The sequence below is a fragment of the Papio anubis genome, chromosome 9, assembly GCF_008728515.1.
Source record: "Papio anubis isolate 15944 chromosome 9, Panubis1.0, whole genome shotgun sequence".
Classification (NCBI taxonomy): Eukaryota; Metazoa; Chordata; class Mammalia; order Primates; family Cercopithecidae; genus Papio; species Papio anubis.
Genome location: NC_044984.1, coordinates 3,062,249 through 3,085,423, shown reverse-complemented (window position 1 = coordinate 3,085,423; position 23,175 = coordinate 3,062,249). Strand labels below are relative to the sequence as shown.

The 23,175-nt window shown below is 52.8% G+C and overlaps 1 protein-coding gene across 4 annotated transcripts in view; it reads right to left on the bottom strand.

Moving 5' to 3' along the window:
- Positions 1–3,996: 3,996 nt before the first annotated feature.
- TEAD4 (TEA domain transcription factor 4) overlaps positions 3,997–23,175 on the bottom strand; it is an 83,319-nt gene continuing 64,140 nt past the window's right edge. For all 4 annotated transcript variants that reach the window (XM_017946487.2, XM_017946488.2, XM_031650203.1 and 1 more), the window contains 5 exons: positions 23,035–23,174; positions 21,859–22,032; positions 6,432–6,572; positions 4,402–4,554; positions 3,997–4,304 (listed from right to left, as the gene is read on the bottom strand). In XM_017946487.2, the coding sequence (XP_017801976.1) occupies positions 4,191–4,304; positions 4,402–4,554; positions 6,432–6,572; positions 21,859–22,032; positions 23,035–23,174 (722 nt within the window). In that variant the 3' untranslated portion in view covers positions 3,997–4,190. The remainder of the gene's footprint in view (positions 4,305–4,401; positions 4,555–6,431; positions 6,573–21,858; positions 22,033–23,034; position 23,175) is intronic.

The following is a 23,175-nucleotide window of genomic DNA, read 5'->3' as shown; positions in this document are numbered from 1 at the left end:
GCTTAACTTTAAGTTCTTTTTGGAGACGGAGTTTCGTTCTTGTTGCCCAGGCTGGAGTGCAATGGCACGGTTTCGGCTCACTGCAACCTCCATCTCCTGGGTTCAAGCCATTCTCCTGCCTCAGTCTCCCTAGTAGCTGGGATTACAGGTGCACACCACCACACCCAGGTAGTTTTTGTATTTTTAGTAGAGATGGGGTTTCACCACGTTGGCCAGGTTGGTCTTGAACTGACCTTGGGTGATCCGCCCACCTTGGCTTCCCAAAGTGCTGGGATTACAGGCGTGAGCCACTGTACCCGGCCAAGTGTACATTCTTAAGAACAACGTACACAGACTGGGGAAAAGTGTCTCGTTTTCATTCTGAGAGCTAATACAACAGAGAGTGTAGGAAGAGGTCAAACACAGGGACCACTGGGTGGAGCACACTGCCATTCCACCTCGCCTTCCCCCTCTGTGCCACACACCTGATGCGGCCCCACCCAACACAGCCATGGCCCTCCTACCCCCCACCACCTGCCTGGTGTCCTCTGAGTCTCAGCCCAGCAGAGGGAGCAGGTGCACGCTCTAAGCACACACACGGTACAGGAGCTGGGCGAGGCCAACCATGCCAGCCCCTCGCTCCACACCCCACTGGCTTCCGTTCTGAAAGGGAAGAACCACACACACACCCCCCCCAAACTCCTGCGCGGGTTTCTCTGTTAGAAAGATCATCCTGCTCTGAAAGACGGGGGCCAATGGGAAACAGTCTGCTGGCTCATGCCTGGACCCACTGAGAGAGACGGTCCATCTCCCGTCCCCATTTCCACCTGGACAGTGCTGCCTAACTCGGATCATGTCAGAATGGTGGAGGAGTCTCTATCCCCACAGGGCTCAGGGACCCTTCTTTGCCTCACAGGCCCCACTGACATGACCACCTGCCATGCACATTCGCTCCCTCATCAAACGGAACCAGGCAATGAGGTCTCACTGCGCAGAGCTGAGTTTTGTGGGAAGAAACTGAAACACACACACACGCCTCTCTGAGGTCCAGAGCAGCCCACTGCTGTTTTCTAGAAAATCCGATCAAAAAGACTCCCTTGCTTAACACACGTCCAGGACTTCCCATCACACTGGGTAAAGTCCGAAGCCCTCACCAAGAGAGGGGGCACCACCGGGCCGCCTGCTGCCCTTCCCCACCTGGAATGCGCTGGTCCCTCCTCTCTCCGTTCACTCTGTATTCTGGACACAGTGGCCTCTTCTCTGTGCCTGGACACATCTGTCATCTCCCTGCCCCCAGCACCTGCTGTTCCCTCCGCCTGGAATACTGTTCCCCCGGCCCCCCAGGGCTGGCTCTTCCTGCCCTTCAGAATCAGCTCAAGCCCCATCTCCTGAGAGAGGCCTCCCCCAGTGACTCGACCTCAGCACCTGCGCAGCCTCACCACGCCCGCCTGTCTCCTCACCTGCTTCCTCTTTGCTTCCCAAGGAGCCTGTCTGTCGTCTTCCTCCCTGACACATTCCCACTGACACATCCCCAGTGCCTAGCACAAAGCAGAAGTTCAATAAGTATTTGCTAAGTGAATGAACAGATGCACGAATCGTCCAAGCAAGTTAGCGGAACTCTCCGTGCCACATTTGCCTCATCGGTAAAATGGGGCTAGCATAGTACCCATTGGGTGAGGATGAGAAGAGACGACAGAGGCACCTGTGTTCAGGTACCAAGCATGTGACAGGGGTTCTAACAGGGTGTAAATGGAATGCCTCTGACACACAAGGGCAGGCATGACTAAGCCTTCTGCATGAGAAGAGGGGATTCCTCTTTGGCTCTGGAAGAACGAGCGACAGAGGGCAGATGGAAGACGGGATGAGCACTACTGGCCGGGGGTGCTGGGAAGTAGGTGACTCAGGGTGGCTAGTGGGGAGGCAGCAGGGAGCCTCAGAGAAGGCTGCAGGCGAGGTGGGGCCAGCTCACCCATTTGCCTCAAGGGTCATGGTCTGCACCACACCACGGGGAAGGCAGCTAAGTCTGCCACCTGCTATGGTTGACCGGCTTGGATTTTACACCTGTAAGGAGGTGACTGTCCACTAGGCTGCTGAGGTCAGTTCATAGAGGGAAGGAAAACTCACAGCCAACACCTGGACCCAAAAACATCTGCACTGACCTCTTCCCCAGCCAGGACACAAAAAGTTTCTCTCTTTAAATGTGCATTTGTCCTGTGGCCAAGAGGCTGCTGGCACAACACATCCTTCCGCCACAGCGCTGGTGCTGCTAGTCAAGCTAGGACGGCCAACTCCAGCTTCCCTTATTCAATCCCCCAGGGACAGGGGAGGGGCGAGAGCGAAGGCAAAGGCTGTGCTGGTGCCTGGTGGTGAGGGCAGGAGAGCCTTACACAAACACAAACCCATGCGGGGACATACAGGCACCTGCTCAGGGGCTCCTCCAACCCCAGGTTCCCCAAGAGCCCACGCCCCAGCTTCTGATGAGAGCTGGGCCTCCAGACTGCGCAGCTCTGCAGCCTGGCAAGAGGTGTAGCGGTGGTCCTGATGCCCGGAGAGGTTTGGTTAAAGCTGTTCTGTGGTAAGACAGTAGGGGCTGGGCCATGGAGGAGCGGGAGACTAGGCTGCTGGCCTCTTCCCCAAATCCGGGATGCTGCCAACTTCCCTCCATCTGCTTCCCTAGAGGCTGCCCACCCCTTAAGGGCAGCTCCCCTCAAACACTACCCTTCCCTGAATCTCCTGCACCTTGATCTCTCCCGTCTCTGAGCGCCAGTGGCTTTGAGGATCCCTTAACAGTTTTCCAGTCTGACTTAGGGAGACTACAAGCTCCTATGATTAATAACGACGTATACTTAGTGAACACATTTATGTGTGGGGTACTATGCTAGGCACTGTAGATACGCGAGGTAGGTTACTGTTATACAAATTTTACAGATGGGGAAACTGAGGCACAGCGAAATAAAGTAACTTGCCCCAAGGTCACTCAGCTAGTCTGACTCCAGAGCCCTTGCTCCTAACCACACTCCATGACACCTCTTCGATGCTGTCTTACTTACTTACGTAGTCCCATGCCGTATCTCCCCGAGCGCTGGACACACGATAAACATTAACACCCCTAGGTTGAATCTTCCTTCCCTTTCCACTCTAGGCTACTGATCTGTGGTTCCTATGAGGGAAGATGACCCCAAAGAGCCACTAGGTGGCAGCAAGGAGCCGGATTCCGGCCTCCCCGTGGCAGGGAGGGAGGGAGGGAGGGAGGAGTTCATTGTTAGGTGTATTCAGTGCACCTTGCACCAGGCACTTCCCGGACTTCGTATCTTCCCACTCTACAAAGAGGAAAGGGGACTAAGGTTCAGACAGGTCGACAAATGCCCAAGGTCAGGCAGCTTAGAATACTAGGACCGAAGCCAGGACTGGCAAAACTCTGAGCCCACGCCAGTTCTCAGGAGAAATAAACCCAGGAACCCCTTCAGCTGCGTATCTAAGTCCAGGCTCCTCAGCCCCGCTGCCTCCTGCCCTCCCAGCCTCCTGCCCTCCCCGCCTCCTGCCCTCCCCACCTCAGGCTCCTTCGATCTGAAGCCAGCGCCCCCAGCGTGGTCATGGAAGATGGTCATGGCATCCACATCCACTGAGATGGACGGAAACTATCCAGAGAGCTCTGGCGGTGCCCCCGTCCAACAACTGTCACCTCCACACCTAAAACCCGCCCCCCCGGGGACGGGGCCTCTCTGTGTGAACCGCCCTGCGAGTGCAGCAGGGGTGCACGTGGCTGCGGGTGCATAGCCCATGCGTTTCTCGGACCTCCCGGCGTGGCCACCGCCACAGTGCAGGGGCTTGAGAGGCAGCACGGGGACCGTCACATCTTCGGTTCCAGGGTCTGGTGATGTTCCTGGCTGAGTCCATTGGGGTGCTGGCTTCAGAAATGCCCGGGGTGCGTCTCTGAGCACTGCTTCCGGCCTGCCTCCCAGATGGCCCCATTGCTCCCCCAGTCCCTCCCGAGGCTCACACAGCCAGACCAGGTCCTCTGAAAAGACACAGCATCTTGGGTTTATTTGGGGTTGGGCACCGCAGGTTCAGGCACAGTTTGTTCCTGGGTAGAGTCACAACTGCTCCTCTCAGCTCTCTTGGCACTTCAGGGGCTGCCCCTGCAGGTCCCCTCCCCACGTCCCTGTTTCCTGCACACACGTCTCTTCCCCCCTCCCTCCTCCCCGAGTCTCTCATTCTTTCACCAGCCTGTAGATATGGTGCTGAGCCCCATGCTCACTGGCTGACACCTCGAAGACATAGGCAATGCACAGCAAGGTCTCCTGTGTGTCTCTGTTGGTGACGACCTGTGGGAGAGAAAAAGACAAGGGTGAATAAGGCCCCAGATGAGGGCACGCCCTCGCTGCTACCCACACACAGACTCCAGCCACACCCGCGGCACACCTGCAGGATGGTGAAGTTCTCCAGCACGCTGTTCATCATGTACTTCTCGGGGAGGTGCTTCAGCTTGTGGATGAAGTTGATCATGTACTCACAGAGCGGGGACCGGTGGATGCGGTAAGAGTAGTGTCCATTCTCATAGCGAGCATACTCTGTCTGCAGGGCCCAGGGACAGCAGGGGCTTAGAATCCCATTCTGACCACCTTGGGCCCAGACCCAACTCCATGGGAAGCCCCAGGACCCAGACCCAACTCCATGGGAAGGAAAGGCAGGAGGCCTAGGGGCCCTTAAGAAAAGAGTCACCCCCAGCCAGGGGCAGTGGCTCATGCCTGTAATCCCAACACTTTGGGAGGCGAAGACAGGCGGATCACCTGAGGTCAGGAGTTCAAGACCAGCCTGGCCAACATGGTGAAACCATTACTATCAAAATACAAAAATTAGCTAGGCACGGTGGCACGCGCCAGTAATCCCAGCTACTCTGGAGGCTGAGGCAGGAGAATCGCTTGAACCTGGGAGGCGGAGGTTGCAGTGAGCTGAGATCATACCACTGCATTCCAGCCGGCGCGACAGAGTAAGACTGTCTCACACACACAAAAAAAACAGTCACCCTGTTAGGTTGGTGGACGTTAAACAAGACCTCCTTCCTCCACGGGTGACCAGCAGGAACCGGGGATGGCAGGAGGGGAGCTTAAGGAGACACAGGAGCAGTGGCAGGAACCTCTCAATCCTGGCTGTACATGAGGACACCATGGGGGATACACAGGGACCCCTGGGAGTCTGGTGGTGATCATGCAAGTCTCCATATCTACACGCACCCATGCACGTGCACATAGGAGCGCGTATAAAGCTGGTGAAATCCGAACCAGCTTGGAGGACTGCATCAATGTCAATTTCCTGGGTGTCCCCTTTATACTCTAGTTACACGAGACATTGCCAGGGCAAGAACTGGGTAAAGGGCACATGGGATTATGATCCCAAGTGGATCCACAATTATCTCAAAAGTTTTACAAGATTAACTAGAAATAAATAATTTGAGGCACTTTTTAAAAACCAATAATGCCTGGACTCGACCCTAGAGATTGAGGGGTGCTGAATGGGTTTCAGGCACTGGTGTGTTTCCAAAGCTCCCAGGAGACTGTAGGGTGCAGCCAGGTGAGAAGCACTGGGGGAAGGAATCTCTCTTCCCTGGTGCTGGCCTGGCATCTGGCTGCATTTGGCATGAGGAAGGTTATCAATAACTGATAGGCTGTGAGACTAGGACTTCATGAATTCAGACCGATCTGGGGACAGGGTGAGGAGAGGGACGCAGACCGGCCTGCATGGCAAGGAGGTCTGGTTTAACAAGTGTGTGGGCGGCACAGGGTCCCGGACTCTCAGAGTGCACAGGTGTTTCGGGTTGGAGGCCTTCAGTCCCAGCTCCTTGTCACTGCCACTACGCAGCGGGCCCAGAACACAGGGTGCTGCAGGAGACTGTGTCACGGACAGTGAAGATAACTTGGCCCTTGTTTAGAGATAAACGGAGGATTTTATCACAACCCCCCAAACACCCACCGGAAAGCAGAATGGCTGCATGGGGGGTCCCCCTGAATGTGTGCTCCTCACCACTGTCCTGCACTGCCCTTGGCCAGGGGTTTAGCCGAGTGGGAGAAACCAATGCCTAAAAGGCAGGCTTGACTTCTCTGTAACGTCCACTAGAGCGGGGTCTCCAGGGTACCCACAAGTAGAAAATCAGGGAGTTTTAGGCATTCATGGAGCAAAGTGAGCAGCGGACAGAGATCCTAGGCACCGAACCCTGCTTCTGCACTAGTGAGCGGTGTGACCGCATGCGGGCGGTCGGGGGAGGCCTCTGCTCTCTCTGGGCCTGCACTGTGAAGCCAGAGGGCTGGACTAGGTAGATGCCCCAGGGCCCTGCCTGTGCTGCGGCTCTGATCTTGGAGAGGACCGGGGGCGCCTGTAAGGACGTGCTTGGAAGATCCTGAACGGGCAGCAATGGCTCTGGGGAGCGCCCCTCACCCACCAGGGTGGCCTCCTACCTCAACTTTCTCCACCACCTGCTTGCCGAAAGAGCAGACTTTGGTGGAGCAGGTGATAATCATGTTCTCGGGGCTCTCATACTGGCTGGAGACCCCATAGAAGGAGCTGCCTTCATCCTCGATGTTGGTGTTGAGGTCTGCCTGGAGGGAGACAGGGGGAAGCCGAGGGAGGGTCAGCAGGTGCCGTGTCAGACGGGAGCATCAGGGAGACCTCAGGGTCCCGGTCCCGGCTCTAGGGCTGGGAAGAAATCAGACTGAGGGTAGACAGTAGGACGCTGGAAAGCCTCCACCATCCTCTACATCTCTGCCTGGTACAAAATCAGGTCGTGTTGCCTAAATCATGGGAAAAGAGGACACTGGGACCCACATAGTTTCAGGCCACTGCTGCCTGCCCAGATACTAATACACCCAGCAGGTGGGAGCCCCAGATTCCATCTTTAAGACTTCAAGTTTCATAGTTTAAGACTTTGTTCTTGTTAAACTGCAAAGGTTTGAATCTCTATCAGACAGCTCTATTTTAGTTTGAATGCATCTATCAGAGTCGTTCCAGAGTGAATTCTGATAGTGCAGGAAGCATGAGAACAGAAAACCAGGGCAGGAGACCGGCAGGGGGGAGGGTGGAAGGGGTGAAGGGTGCTCCTATCTCATCCTCTTGTCTCGCCGGAGACCCGATCGATGCTCTCTTAGAAACTGCTCTAGGGCTGGCTTCTTGCCCCTCTAGGCATTGCGGGGTCCTGCCACCTTGGATCTTTTGACATCTCTGCTTCAGCCTCCAGAGCAATATCCCTGGCACCAGCTGTCCCTCCCTTTGGTTCATTCTCTTAACGGCCCTGGGAGTCTCTTCAGAAGACGTCACTGCATCATCTCATCGAGCCATTTAGCCACAAGGGACAGGAGTCTTGGTCCCCGGCCTGGCTCAGAAGGCCCTTCACAGGCCCAGCCACTGGTCCTCTAGGTCAGCTTCTCACCTTGCCTCAGACAGGCTGCTCTTCCTTTCCCTGATAAAGCAGAGCCCAGAGGGCCTCCTGCTGAATGTGGGGCTGATCTGAAACTTCTCTTCTAGAAAAGGCAGAGTAAGACTCTGCCGATCTCACACCCAAAATCACAGCCTCGGTTTTATCCATGACGGGTCCTGACTGTTAGCCTTGCCCACCACCACCCAGCTGGTAAGTGAAAGATCCCAGGTCTTCAGGCTCCAACCCCAAGACTTGTCCCAAACCAGCAGAGTGCCACCGCGAAGAAAGGAAGGCACCACACAGACAAGCTCTGGGGACTCTGAGGCAGGAACTGCATTCCTGAAGCCCTACGCCTCTGAGGGGACCCCATGCCCAGAACTTCAGCCCCACATCAAACATCTGAGCCAAGGGTGCTAAGAGAACAAGTGAAGACTCAGAAACAATGCACAGGCACATTACAAAAGGCTTATTCTCAGGGGCGGCCAGTCCTCCCACCCACACCCCCGGTCTGAAATCACTGCAAGCTTTACCCAGAGCACAGCCCTAGGAGTGCAGTAGAGCTTCGGGCCTTGGTCAAGGTTCTGACACCAAGGACTCTTCTGTGCGAAGATGAGGGGATCCCTAGAACCCCAGGAAGAAGTTTTGGCCAGATTCAGAGCCAGGCACCAAGCAATTCTACTACTGGCCATGAGGGGACACTCAATCATTATTTTTCTCTCTTTTGGAGAGAAGTTTTCCCAGAGCAGGACCTTTCTCTAGACTGGCGGGGGCTGTCGATTGTCTACAGCACAATAGAAACATTATGTAGCCACCAAAAACGCTGAGAAGGACCTGCATGTATTATCATGGATGACTACAAACACACTGAGTGGGAAAGCAGGCTGCGGAGCAGAATGAGGGAGGATTATGTTTATGATGAGGAAAAAAAGGCTGTTTTCATGCTGAAACAGAATGGCATATGGTTCGGTGCATCTGCCTCGGCTTTGATGAGGCCATTGGGGAAAAAGAGCATTCGAGTCAATGCTCAGCCTCTGAAACAGAGAGCAACGCTTACCCTAAACACCCTCCACTACCAGCCCTGGGCCGGCCTCAGTCTCCCCACTCTGTCTCCATCTGTGATGCTGGGAGGGAGGGGATGACACATGGCAGGCAGGGTGCCCAGGGGGCATGGCAGAGGTGGCTGAGGCCTCTGCCAGGTAAGATTTAACTGTGGCCGTGACTGGCCCAAGGTCTTACAGGCAAATGGGACCAGAACCTGGGCTTTCGGGTTTCTATTTTCTTCTTCTTTTTTTTTTTTTTTTTTGGTTAAAGACAGAATTGTGCTCCATCACTCAGGCTGGAGTGCAGTGGTATGATCACGACTCACTGCAGCCTTGAGCTCCTGGATTCAAGCAGTCTTCCCACCTCAGCCTCCTGAGTAGCTGGGACTATAGGCATGTGCCACCACACCTGGCTAATTTTTTAAATTTTTTGTAGAGGCAGAGTCTCGCTATTGCCGAGGCTGGTCTCAAACTCTTGACCTCAAGTGATCCTCTCACCTTGGCCTCCCAAAGTGTTGAGATGACAGGTGTGAGCCACTGCACCTGGCCTGTCTCCTGTTTTCTCTAAGTCACCTGCTCCTCCTAGGAGACTTGAGTTTGTCAGACTGTTCCTAAAAAGGGGCTGGGGGACAGTTTGTGTCCTCAGGACATGCTGCAGCTAGAAGTACAGGGCAGAAATGTGAACCATGCCTGAAATGCCGCTGGCAGGAGGCCCAGCCGCCTGGGAAGGACGCACTGGACATGGTGGGGAACACCACGAGGTGAGGCCAGGCATCAATGTTGGTGACCCTCAGACTTCAGCCACGCATGGCCCCTCTGATCAATGCCACATTCATGTGTCATCCGGTACACACCCTGATTCTTTTAAATCAACTCACTTTTATTCCCTAACTCCGTTCTAAGCAACAAGTCCATGAAATCAAGGATTCTATTCTTTCTCATATAGATGAAAATAACTATATAACTTTTTTTTATTTTTATTTTTTGAGACGGAATCTTGCTGTCACCTGGGCTGGAGTGTGGTGGCACAATCTCAGCTCACTGCAACTTTTGCCTCCTGGGTTCAAGCAATTCTTCTGCCTCAGCCTCCCGAGTAGCTGGGATTACAGGCACCCACCACCACACTCAGCTAGTTTTTTTTTTTTTTTTTTTTTTTTTTTTTTTAAATGGAGATGGGATTTCACTGTGTTGGCCAGGCTGGTCACGAACTCCTGGCCTCAAGTGATCCACCTGCCTCGGCCTCCCAAAGTGTTGGGATTACAGGCATGAGCCACCACATCAGGCCTATAACTATTTTTCAAATAAAATTATTTTAAAACATAGGGATTAGGCTTCGCCATGTTGCCCAGGCTGGTCTCAAACTCCTGGGCTCAAGCGATCCTCCTGCCTCCGCTTCCCAAAGTAGGGGGGATTACAGGAATGGGCCACTGAGCCTGGGCAACTACATAACTATTTAAAAAAAAAAAAAAGCTTATTCATATGGCACCTTAGAAGAATCCCATGTGCCAAGCTGGGAAGGACTGGCACCCACACCTCCCAGCTCTTCCAGACACACAGAGGCAGCAGCTGCCCCCAGCCCCCAGGAGCATTTGGCACATCCCCCTCCACTACCCTGTCTGTCATCATCTGTCCAGATGTCCTTGCCCCCTTGCAGACAGGATGCTGGAGGCAAGAACTAAGCTCTCCCAGGGCCGTCAATCAAGGTTGCAGGCAGCTGTTCACCCTCTCACCTCCGGGTGGCACCAGTGAGAAGAGCAAGGTCCCTCAGTCACAAGCAGGAACCTACCCTGTCCTGCTCACCCTGAGTTTGCACCCCAGCTCCACCCCCATCTCAAATACACTCTTCTGTCATCAGCTCGCGCTCCCTGGCTCTTCCCATTGCTCGGGTGCCCCTTTATCCAGCCCAGGCCAGCACTGCTAGAGGCAGGGGGCCCGGAGAGGCTGAGACACTGTTTCTGCTTCACGGAATTTCTAATTGGGAGCAAACAGAATACAGGTGCTGGGGTTGCGCGGGGGGTCGGGGGAGAAAGAGAGATCCCACAATCAGACCCAGAACTCGTGGTCACACTGCACAGACCCGGAACACACCAGCCGGCCACGCGGATGACCCGCCCCAGAGCACCTCGACTCCCTCAGTGCCTGGATCCTTCTAATTACAGCCCGACCCCTTCTCTTGCAGCTATACTCCTGACATCTGTCCACCCTCATATCTCCCCACACTGAGCACCTCCCCAAAACAAGCTATGCTTCTCGGCCTAAGGAAAAATGGGAGCTGCCCCCGTCCCCTGCCCCGTGAGTGCCCCCTTGCAACCCTCCCTCCACCCTATTCATAGCTGTGCGTGCGGGTGGGCAGCTCACAGGCTGTGCCTGGAACAGGTGTGGGGGATCGGGTGACTGACAGATGAGCAGAGACAGCCGCAGCCGGGTGTGGGGGCCTGGAGGGGCTCAGATTCATTGTCATGTGCTGGTATGTGCCTGGAAGAAATGTCAGGGCCTGAAAGGCAACAGCAGGCTGAGATGGGAGGAAGGCCTGGGGTACTCTGCTGCCTCCACGGTGCAGCCCGGCTCCGCCCGGCATTTCCAATGTGCAGAGCGGCGTTAATGGTCACCAGTGACCAAAGGCCCCCTCTCCCCGGCCTCAGGGACAGGTGGCCTCTGCTGGACTTGCAGGGCTTTGGGGGAGGAAGGGGCTTCATTGCACCAGTCCCTCGCTCCAGGCCCTGTGGCACTCATCAGACAGTGCACAGCCCCAGCAGCCTCAGGCCTTCAGGCTGGCAGATGCCACTTGCAGCTGGAAATGTGTCCCAGCAGTCCGAGAGTCTATGAATTACCACCACAGCGCCCGCAGTAAGAGCAGTAACTCAGGGCACAGGCAAGGAGGCGGGAGTGGGGACGGACAAGTCCTCCTCCCACTCCAAGGGGTTCTGATTGCCTCTCCAGCGCGCACACTCAGGGCCTGGGAGCCAGGACTGAGCAAACAGCCAGGCAGGAAAAGAAAGGCTCCGGGAGAGGCGACACCGTTTCCTTGCCTGAGGAGTTTTCCTTCCTAATTGTGTGTGGCCAAGTTCACACCAGCTGATGGTGGGGGAAGGCGGGGCCAGACCAGGGAGCAGAAGACAGGAGCTTCTGACGCTGGGGGAGCCGAAGCAGCCCGTGGGGACCCACGATTGACGCGAAGTCTCGCTGTCGGCAAACACGAGTATTTACCTTTCCCCGCCACATATGTGTCTTCCTCCGGTGCCTCTGCCCGCCCCACACATGCGGAGGAGGGAGCAGATGACCGCCAAGGTGCCCTGGCCTCCGGCGCTCCCTCGTCTCTGATTTCACCCGTCCTCACCCTGCCCAGGCCGCTGGCACTCAGAGGGCTCAGGCAAGGGGTGGGGCAAGGGTAGGCCACCGCCCCCGACTCAGTACCAGCCGGCCACACACACGGGGTCTTCAGCAACACAGCCCCTGGCAGGTCCCCAAGATGAAACTGCTGACTATTCACACAAAGAAGCAGAGGCACAGGAGCCAATATTTGCCCAGGACACAGTTCTCAAGTGGTAAAACTGAGACTCTGCCCCAGTTGGGCCAACTGCTGCCCGCCGTGCCCTGCCATGACATGCCAGGAGGGCCTTGCTGGTGGGCACCCCACACTCCCCTGTCCAGCAGCTCCTGCCCCAGGACTCCGAGACTCACGTTGGATCCTCCCATCCAGAGTGCGAGCTCCTGGGAGCTAAGGCCCACGCTGGGTCCGCACAGCACACGGCCGGAACACACAGTCCACAAGGGAACCCGCTGAATCCCATATCCTTGGCTGTCCCAACTCTCTCTTCTCCCATGAACCCCCACCTCCAAACTCCCCTAAGAGTCAGAAGGGAAGAGGGGACACGGGCCACCACCAAGTTTGGAAAAGTACCTTCTAGGTCCTCCTTCCTCCCTGGCAACCTTAGTCTCCATGCAAGGCCACTGCCCTATTTTCTGGAAGGGATATCTGAGGTCGAGAAGACACAAGAAGTCCAAGTGCCTGGCTCTACACTGACTGCACGGAGCTAACTCTGCTCTCCCCACGCCACCACTGCCTGCTGTTCCTCAGGGGCTGGGGATCTGTTTTAGACAATTCAGAGCGTTCTCCAGTGGGAGCGGGAGAAGCTCCAGGACGCTGCATGGAGGGCAGCCAGGGACTTTGCAAGGAAGACTGTTCAGTGTGGTGGCTCCAAGCACGCAGCCTGGGGTCAGGCTGCTCAGGTATGGATCCATGGTCTGGTATGGGTCGGGTACTACAAACTGGGCAACCTCTGGCAGGTGATTTCACCTGTCTGTACCTCAGTTTCCCCTCTGCAGGGGAGCTTATCCACAGTCTTGCTGTGGTGAGGACCGGACGTGTTACTCTACGTAATGTGGTGAGAAGAGCACGGCTGTCATCTCTCCCAGTCTGTCCGGGCCCAGCTGTCTCACAGCATGTACCCAACAGGAGTGCCCACAGGACAGGGGTCACCAGGCCCTGGCTTATTCCATGCCTCCGTTTCCCCTACTTGTGAAACAAGAGACCTAGGATGGTCCTCACCTGGAGGGTGGCTAGAAGAACAGAGAATATTACCAACAGCTAAAGGTGAGAGGGTCCCGGACATGCCATCTGCCGCTCCAAGGCAGTGGTCCCAAGAGTGCTTCCTGCCACTGCCAACTGGGTCTCCCCTCTGACCCCAACTGTACCCCCAGGGTCCTGAGCCACGCCAGGAAAGAGCCACAGATCGGCTCACCTAAGCTCCTTCCCCTCAGTCAGGGCTGAGCCTGGACAGGCCAGGGGGGCGAGTGATCAAGCAAGGGTGGAGGCTCCTCCAGGGGCTGGAGGCCCCCTTAGACTCAGCACGGCTGGGAGTCGCCACTGCCGGCTGTACAGGTTCCAATTCCCACATCCAAGGCTGGAAGGGAGACTGGGAGATGATTTAAGCCCCACCCGAGAAAAAGTGGACAGCATCCTGCCTCCCACGTTACACCCTGAAGCCAGCCTCTCCAGCTGAGGTCCTTAGGAGGCGCATGCCTCTTGCCTGATCTCCACTGCAGGAGCCTCACACCTGCTTCCAGTCTGAGTGCTGGCGTTATCCAAGTAAGCACAACTATGGCCACGCCCTGCTCTGTTCAAAAACCTTAAATGACTCCTCACTACTTAAGGAGAAGGGCTGACAAATATTTCCCTGACTACGCCACGGGGCCGTGACCGTCCACCCAGCACTCCTCCCTGCCAGAGCCTTCTCAGTCCGGCACTCCAAACAGCGACTGCCGACCCCTTCAAAGTGGCACACAGGCCACACCCATCATCCTGGACACCTGGCTCAAGGTGGGAGACGGACCACACAAGTTAATGTTTTTCCCTTCCAGAGACCCAGCTAGAAGGATAATGGCAAGGAACTTTGAAAAATGTGCAGCACCACAAAGATAAAGAAAGCAAAGAGGCCAGCAAGCTTTGGAGACTCACAACTGATTAGGACCCGACTGGATTCCACGGGGTAAAGAAAGCAAAGAGTCGCGACCTACCAATAGCTTCGGGGTGACAGATAAGCCGAGCTGCATGGCTCAGAGCTGGAGGGAACAGGATTTGACCCAAGGAACTGACAAAAAGTCTGTACACTGAATGGTCCAGCCCCCAGGCCCATCCCTCCCGTGCATCATGCATCGGCAGAAGATCAAAGGGTCGGCTGGGTATGGTGGCTCACGCCTATAATCCCATTACTCTGGGAGGCTGAGGCAGGAGGATGGCTTAAGCCCAGGAGTTTAAAACCAGTCTGGGCAACATAGCAAGACCCTGTCTCTACGAAATTAAAAATTTTTTTAAAAAAAACTTTTTAAAAGAAGACCAAAGGGTGGCCGGGTGCGGTGGCTCACACCTGTAATCCCAGCACTTTGGGAGGCTGAGGGAGGTGGAACACAAGGTCAGGAGATTGAGACCATCCTGGCTAACACGGTGAAACCCCGTCTCTACCAAAAATACAAAAAGTTAGCCGGGCATGGTGGCGGGCGCCTGCAGTCCCAGCTACCCGGGAGGCTGAGGCAGGAGAATGGCGTGAACCCAGGAGGTGGAGCTTGCAGTGAGCCGAGATCACGCCACTGCATTCCAGCCCGGGCGACAGAGTGAGACTCCGTCTCCAAAAAAAAAATTGGCCAGGCGTGGTAGTGCACACCTCTAGTCCCAGCTACTCAAGAGGTTGAGGCGGGAGGATCACTTGAGCCCAAGTTCGAGGCTGCAGTGAGCAATAATCATGCCACTGCACTCCAGCCTGGAAGACACAGCAAGACCTTGTCTCTGAAAAAAAAAAAGAGAATGTGAAAAGACACTCAACAGAATGGGAAAGAATTACAAATCATAGAACTGATAAGGAACTTTCATCCAGAACCAAGAACTCATAATTCAGTAATTTAAAAAACCCAATTTATTATAAAAATGGGCAATGGGGTTGGGCACAGTGGCTCTCGCCTGTAATCCCAGCACTTTGGGAGGTTGAGGCAGGTGAATCACTTGAGCTCAGGGGTTCAAGACCAGCCTGGGCGACATGGCGAAACCCTGTCTCTACCAAAAATACAAAAATGAGCTGGGCATGGTGGTGTGTGCCTGTAATTCCAGCTACTCAGGAGGCTGAGGTACAAGAATCGGTTGAACCTGGGAGGCGGAGGTTGCAGTGAGCCAAAAGCATGCCACTGTACTCCAGTCTGGGTGACAGAGCAAGACTCTGTCTCAAAAAAAAAAGAGAAAAAGGGCAATGGATCCGAATTTCTGAATTGGCATTTCTACAAAAAAGATCTACAAACGGCCAGTAAGCACATGAAAAGATGCTCACCATCGTCAGTCATCAGGGAAATGCAAATAAAAACCACAACGAGATACCACTGCACATTCACTAGGATGGCTACAGAGAATATCAAGTGTTGCTGAGGATGTGGAGAAAACAGGATCTTCATACCTTGCAGGTGGGAATAAAATTGGTGCAGCCACTTCGGAAGACGCTTGGGAGTGCCTCAAGAAGTTAAACAGAGTTGCCGTGACCCAGTAATTCCACACGTAAGCAGATGCAAATGAAAATGAATGTCCACACAAACACCTGTACGTAATGTTCACAGTAGCACTGCTCATAATAGCCAAGAGGAGGAAGTCACCCAAATGCCCATCAACGGATGAATGGATAAAGCATGTGGGCTTATCCATACAGAAGGAAGTATTTGGCCATGAAAAGGAACGTGCATGCTAAAACGTGGTTGAACCTTGAAAACATTACGCCAAGTTAAAGAAGCCAGTCACAAAAGACCACATCCTGTATAAACCCATTTATATACAATGTCCAGAACAGGCAAAGCTTCAAAGACAGAAAGAAGATTATTGCACAGGGCTGGGGGGTGGGAGTGGGGAGTGACAGCTAAAGGGAACAGGGCTTATTTTGGGGATGACGAAAATGTTCTAAAATTGATTGTGGTGAAGGTTACACAACTTTGTGAATATACTTAAAAACTCTGAATTGTATACTTTATTTTTTGAGACAGGATCTTGCTCTGTTGCCCAGGCTGCAGTGCAAGTGGCGTGATCTCTGCTTACTGCAACCTCCGCCTCACAGGCTCAAGCGATCTTCCCACCTCAGCCTCCCGAGTAGCTTGGATTACAGGCACGCACTACCATGCCCGACTAATTTTGGTATTTTTGGGAGAGACGAGTTTTTGCCATGTTGGCCAAGTTGGTCCCCAACTTGTGGACTCAAGCAATCCACCCGCCTCGTCCTCCCAAAGTGCTGGGGTTACTGGCACATGCCATCACGCCTGACTAATTTTTGTATTATTTTTGTAGAGACAGGTTTTTGCCATATGCCAACGCTGGTCTCAAACTCCTGAGCTCAAACAATCTGCCTGCTTTGGCCTCCTCAACTGCTGGGATTAAGGCGCGAGCCACTGTGCCTGGCCTGTATGTTATAAGTATGTGAATTGTATGGTAAGGTAATTACATTGCAAGAAAGCTGTTAAAAAAATACAGACAGGCAGCTAAGAACTAAAGACACTGAAGAAAACCCTCCTGCTGGAAAGACGAGGACCAAAACAGACAGAAAAAAGAAATTAAAACGAAACGAAGACAAAGAAAGGAGCAGGAGGCTGGGCGTGGTGGCTCACGCCTGTAAATCCCAGCACTTTAGGAGGCCAAGGCGGGAGGATCATTTGAGGTCAGGAGTTCGAGACCAGCCTGGCCAACATAGTGAAACCCCTCCCTCTACTAAAAATACAAAAATTAGCCAGGCGTGGTGGCAGGCGCCTGTAATCCCAGCTACTTGGGAGGCTGAGGCAGGAGAATCGCTTGAACAGGGAGGCAGAGGTTGCAGTGAGCCGAGATCACACCACTGCATTCCAGCCTGGGTAACACAGCAAGACAGTCTGGGCGTGGGTAGGGGGAGGGTTAAGAGCAGGAGAAAGCTTAAGAAATAACGCTCACTTCAATCCTTTAAGAAAAAGAAGAGAAAAACTACATCCATCAAACATCTTGATGCCATCACAGAACAAGAAGGAGCTCTGGAAAATTAAAATGTCAGAGCCAAAATTAAGTATTCAACAGAAGGTGTGGCAGAGCTGCTGCTATATTCCATTAATCTAATTCACCCTGAACTGCAGGATGCACACTTTATAAACTACCCAGAAAAACAAAATGTCACCAGCTGAACTCAGATACACCCATAAAAGGATGGATGTAGCTTCTTCTACAGTATTAGAGCTCTGATTTTATCCAGAACGGCAACTTACCCAACTAAAAAAGTACCTTTCCCTGGTTCCTTACAGCAAGATGCAACTATACAACTAATTATGTGTTGCATGGGACTTCCGGGCAGGCCCCTTGCAGGGAGCTAAACTGGCTTCTTTTGATGCTTGGAAGATGGATACAGTGGCTAGAACTCCAGCAGTCAAGACCCTGAGTACAGAAGTCATACACTGAGGATAGCAGACAGACAGAAGCCAGGTCCCTCATGATGTCAGGAGTGCTGGGCCAGCCCTGGACAGTCTTTACCTCTAGCTTTCCTTGATGTGAAAGAAAAACTATTTATGCCACTGTTTCTTTGGGGTTTGTGTGATATGCACTTGGATACAACCTTAACTAATTCAGAAAAGGGTTAGAAGACAAAATTAAGGAAATCTCTAAGAAAACAGACCAAGAAAGTAAATTGGAAAATAAATGGTAAAAATCGTAGAGGATAAGTCCAGGAAAATAAAGAAATGGCAAACATCATAGAGGGTTCCAACATCACAACAGAGATTCCTGGAAAAGAAAACAGAAAACAGAGGGAAAGAAATTATCAAAGAAATAAGACGAGTAAATTTCCTAAAACTGAAAGACTAATCTCACAGTGAAAAGTGACCACCAAGTACCCAGCTCAGCACTGGGAAGTAAAACAACACATATCCCAAAGCTCACCAGTGTGAAACTGAACATTAGGGAGAAAAAAGAAATATTACAACTTCCAGAGGGGGAAAAAAAAAACCCCAAAAAACAAAAAACAAGTTATGTAATAAAGGATAGGGAATTAGAATGCTAGCAGACTATTTATGTCAGAAGATAATGACAAACGCATTAAAAAATGATCCTTGAAAACCATTTCTAGGCCAGGGTGTGGTAGCTCATACCTGTAATCCCAGCACTTTGGAAGGCTGAGGTGGGCGGATCACTCGAGACCAGGAGTTCAAGACCAGCCTGGCCAACACTGAAAAATCCCATCTCTCTTAAAAATACAAAAATTAGCCAGGCCTGGTGGCACACGCCTGTAATCCCAGCTACTTGCAAGGGTGAGGCATGAGAATTGCTTGAACCTGGGAGGCGGAGGTTGCAGTAAGCCAAGATTGCATCACTGCACTCCAGTCTGGGCAACAGAGCGAGACTCCATCTCAAAACAAACAAAGACCCTGTCTCAAAAAAAAAATAGCCATCATTTTCTAGGGAGAATGATGTATGATCTAGATTCTTTACCCAGACTACCAACACCAATCGGTCAAGTATAAGGATATAACAAAAATAATGACATTTCAAAGAAGCAAGGTCATTTATGTACCGTGCATCTTTTCTTAGAAGGTACTAGAGGATGTGTTCCCACAAAATGAAGGGGTTACACCAATAAAGAGAGAAATGCAAGAGCTAGGAAAGTGTACATTCAATATAGGGGAGGCTCAGGATGACAACTGTAGGGCAAGCCTAGAGAAGAACACGTTCGGGTTGGGTGTGGTGGCTCACACCTGTAATCCCAGCACTCGGAGACCGAGGTGGGCAGATCACCGGAGGTCAGGAGTTCAAGACCAGCCTGGCCAACATGGTGAAACCTTGTCTCTATAAAAAGACAAAAATTAGCCAGGCAGGATGGCGGGTGCCTGTAATCCCAGCTACTTGGGAGGCTGAGGCAGGAGAATGTGCTTGAACCCGGGAGGTGGAGGTTGCAGTGAGCTGAGATCGCGCCACTGCACTCCAGCCTGGGTGACAGAACAAGACTCTGGCTCAAAAAAAAAAAAAAGAATAATACGTTCAAACTGGAGCAGAACAGAGGCAGCCAGGAGGAAGATCTCCAGAAGAAAGGAGAAATGGATAAATTATCTAATAGTTCTGAATATTTGGGGAAAAAAATTTTAATTTTATATGGTGGTTTTGATGGAGCAATCTATAAAATTTTAAGAATAGGCTCATTAAGAAATATGCAATAGCCATTTATTTTCAGGAAAAAAAAGTTGTACAAGAAGTAAAAATGTAATCATAATACCCTTCTTGACTCTTTGTATTTTGTTTTGTTTGTTTTGTTTTGTTTTGTTTTGTTTTGAGGCAGGGTCTTGCTCTGTCACCTGGCTGGAATGCAATGGTGCGATTTTGGCTCGCTGTAACCTCTGCCTCCCGGGCTCAAGCAATCCTCCTACCTCAGCCTCCCAAGTAGCTGAGACCACAGGCGCATGCCACCACGCCCAGCTACTTTTCGTATTTTTTGTAGAGACGGGGTTTCATCATGTTGCCCAGGCTGGTCTTGAACTCAAGTAATCTGCCCACATTGGGTTCCCAAAGTGCTGGGATCACAGGGATGAACCGCCACACCTGGCCCGTTCTTGGCTCTTTGGTGATCAATCTACATTGTCAAAAAATGTGAACGTTTTATGACTTTTGCTAAATTAAATAACTTATTGGATATAATTACATTGGGATGATAAGGGGGGAAAGTGGAATGAAAATAAAATGTCTTAATCTGGGCATCGAGATATAGCAATATAAGCATATTACTTAGAACTAAAGAGATAAAGCCCAAAATAAACAGCTGAAATTTGCAGTGACTACCTTTGGGGATTGGGATTTGGGTGTGGGGAGGAGTAGGACAAGAATATGATGCTTTTCATTCTTTTTTTTTGAGACAGAGTCTCGCTCTGTTGCCCAGGCTGGAATGCAGTGGCATGATCTTGGCTCACTACAACCTCTGCCTCCCAGGTTCAAGTGATTCTCCTGCCTCAGCCTCCTGAGTAGCTGGGATTACAGGCGTGCGCCACCACGCCTGACTAATTTTTTTTTTTTTTTTTTAAGTAGAAATGGGGTTTCACCATGTTGGTCAAGCTGGTCTTGAACTCCTGGCCTTGTGATCTGCCCGCCTCAGCCTCCCAAAGTGCTGGGATTACGGGCATGAGCCACCGCACCTGGCCCTTCATTCTTTTTTGTTAAATAAGCCTCCTGGTATTAATTAACATTTTAACCATAAACATGCATTAATTTAAAAAGAAGACCAAGTAAAATAAAATATTACTTATTTTTCATTCCAGAACAGGTTAAAACTCAAACTTTAGCATGATCTAGACCTTCCAGAATCTAACTCACTTTTCCAGTTGTCTCCTCTTATTCCCTCTTTCATACCTTTACCTACAGCTTCAACTTCACTCCAGAGCCCACTTCCTTCTGCCTTTACTACTCATGCACTCCCAGGCTGCAACAGCCTTGCCCATCTCTGCCAACAGCTGTGCCCATCCCTCAGGCTGGGGTCCAACTTCCATCCTGCTAGTTGAGCGCAAACGCTAAGTGTCTTGAAGGTCAGGGGCCCTAGGTCTCAGTTCCAACACTTGTCCCTTCTGGAGACAGCCTGCCCCCACGTTCAGCTGTGGGTGAGAGCCAGGCTGGGGGCTGGTCACTGGGAGCTGGCAAGCCATCTGAACGTGTATGTAAACTTTGGTGTGAATACGCCTCTTTCTAGGAAAAGTAAAGCTTTCAGATTATGAAAATGGCCTGGGAGCAAATAAATGGCAAGAATCTCTGCACAAGAGGCATTGAAAAGAGCGTGTAAGGCCGGGTGCAGTGGCTCACGCCTGTAATCCCAGCACTTTGGGAGGCCGAGGCGGGCGGATCACGAGGTCAGGAGATCGAGGCCATCCTGGCTAACATTGTAAAACCCTGTCTCTACTAAAAAATACAAAACAAAATTAGCCGGGCGTGGTGGCAGGCGCCTGTAGTCCCAGCTACTGGGGAGGCTGAGGCAGGAGAATGCCGTGAACTCGGGAGGCGGAGCTTGCAGTGAGCCGAGATCGCACCACTGCACTCCAACCTGGGCGACAGAACGAGACTCCGTCTCAAAAAAAGAAAAGAGCGTGCAGAGAGCTGAAGGGGAGTGGGGAAGAGGGATGTGGGCAGAGCCACCAAAACCTCAGTCCATGTCCTGAGAATATTCCAAGCCTCAGTCACAGAGCCTGATTTCCTGTCCTTCCTCACCGCGGGCTTCATTAGCACTTATTTGTCTGACTCTCTCCTCGCACTCCTTTTCTGCACATACTGGGCCCGCAGGAAGCTAAGCCCCCAGGGCAGCTACTGTACCTCTGGGCCTCAGACAAGACGTTTCTAATGGAGGGGGTTCTACCCACAAAACACCTGCCCAGGGGTGAGGTAGGAGGGCCGCAGAGGCCAAGTCTATGGGCTGAGCTATCTGAGAAGTTGGGTGGGTGTTTCTGCTGGGGTGGCCTCGCCCATCCAACACTTCCCTCCCCTTCTCCAAGCTCTGTTCAGCCCAACATGCCTTGGACATGAGCACTGAAGGACGAGCTCCAGGCCCGGAAACCCATGCACGACTTGTCATTCAAAGACCTGGGTGACGAGGGCGCTCCTCATCATGTCTTCACTCATCCCCGTAGGGTCCCCTGTGTCTTTTTCTGGAACTTCACCTCCTGAGGGCTCCACCTCTTGCCGGGGTTAGCTGCCATCACCACCCACGAGACAAGGCTTCATTCAACTAGGCCAGCTCTCTGGGATCACCACCTTGTTCCTCAGCTCAGCTCTGACCACCCCATAACCATGCTGGGCTTGCTCTCCCCTTCTCACTGGTGCCACCTCCCCAAGTTTCTACTGTGGCAAGGGCACGCTCTGGGTACTCTCACCCCATTCTCACTACCACGGACGCCCTGGTGGTAGGAAGGAAGAATTTATCACAGGCTTACCCAGAACTTCACGAGAAAAAAGGCATTGGAGGGTCCCCGTTCAAAGAGCTCCTTGAGTCCACCCTTTTTCTCTGGGAATTTGTCATAGATTTGGCGGATGTCCACGGCTTCGAGGTAGGGGTCGCTGTAGCTTGGGCTGGACTGGCCAATGTGCACGAACAGGTGCTTGTTGTACTGTAGAGAGAGTGGGTCTGAGGGAGGCGGAGCACAGGCCAGACGGTCAGACAGCCCCGGCTCTGCATGCCCACCACGTGACCCGGCGCAAGCCGCTTGGCCTTTCTGGACCATAGTTTCCCCATGAGTGAAACGGAGATGGTAAAAGACTTCTTTTATTTTACATCCTGAACTTCTAAGAGTCTATTCGGTTCACGGGGTCGTCAGCTAAAAAGAAGTCTGAGCTGGGCGCAGTGGCTCACACCTGTAATCCCAGCACTTTGGGAAGCTGAGGTCAGGAGTTCAAGACCAGCCTGGCCAACATGGTGAAACCCAGTCTCTACTAAAAATACAAAAATTAGCCAGGTGTGGTGGCAGGCACCCAGCTACTCGGGAGGCTAAGGCAGGAGAATCGCTTGAACTCAGGAGGCGGAGGTTGCAGTAAGTTGAGATCACACCACTGCACTCCAGCCTGGGCGACAGAGCAAGTCTCTGTCTCAAGAAAAAAAAAAAAAGAAGTTTGAAGATGTCAGAGTGAGAAGGGCCCTGGCATCCTGTCACCTTGGCCTCCTCCAGGTCCCCCTCTGATCTTTGCAGGTGACGCTGGTCACCCAGGACACTGGACACTGAAGGGGACAGGCTGGTATCCCGTAGGATGTGGAGCAGACACACAGGAGACTCCCCAGCTTCCTGCCTGCCTCTCAGAGCCAGGGAAAGGCTGGGACAGTGTGGGGGTGGGGCTGGGACCACAGCGACCTTGGACTAAGGGTTGGTTGGGTTAGGAGGGGAGGAGGAACACAGGACAGGGAGGGAGGAACAGGGCACTGGGCCAGGGAGGAGGGAAAGAGGGAAGAGGGGTGACGTGAAGGAGGAAAGGAGTCGGGGGAAGGACGGAAGGAAAGATCATAAAGGAACAAGGAACTTGAATTAAGCCCCAGTGTGGAGTGGGACAAGAGTACTGGAAGCAGAAACAGAGGCAGAGGGGGTGGCGGGGGAGCCAGCCAGGCACAGGCCAGGACCTACCGTGTCCGGGTCCTGCTGCTGCTCCAGGAAGGCTGAGAACTCCAACATCCAGAGCTTGGAGCTGGCCACGCTGCGGCCCTGCCACGGGGGTGCCGGGGGCGCAGAGGGCGATGGGGCAGGCCCTGCAGGAGACTCAAACCC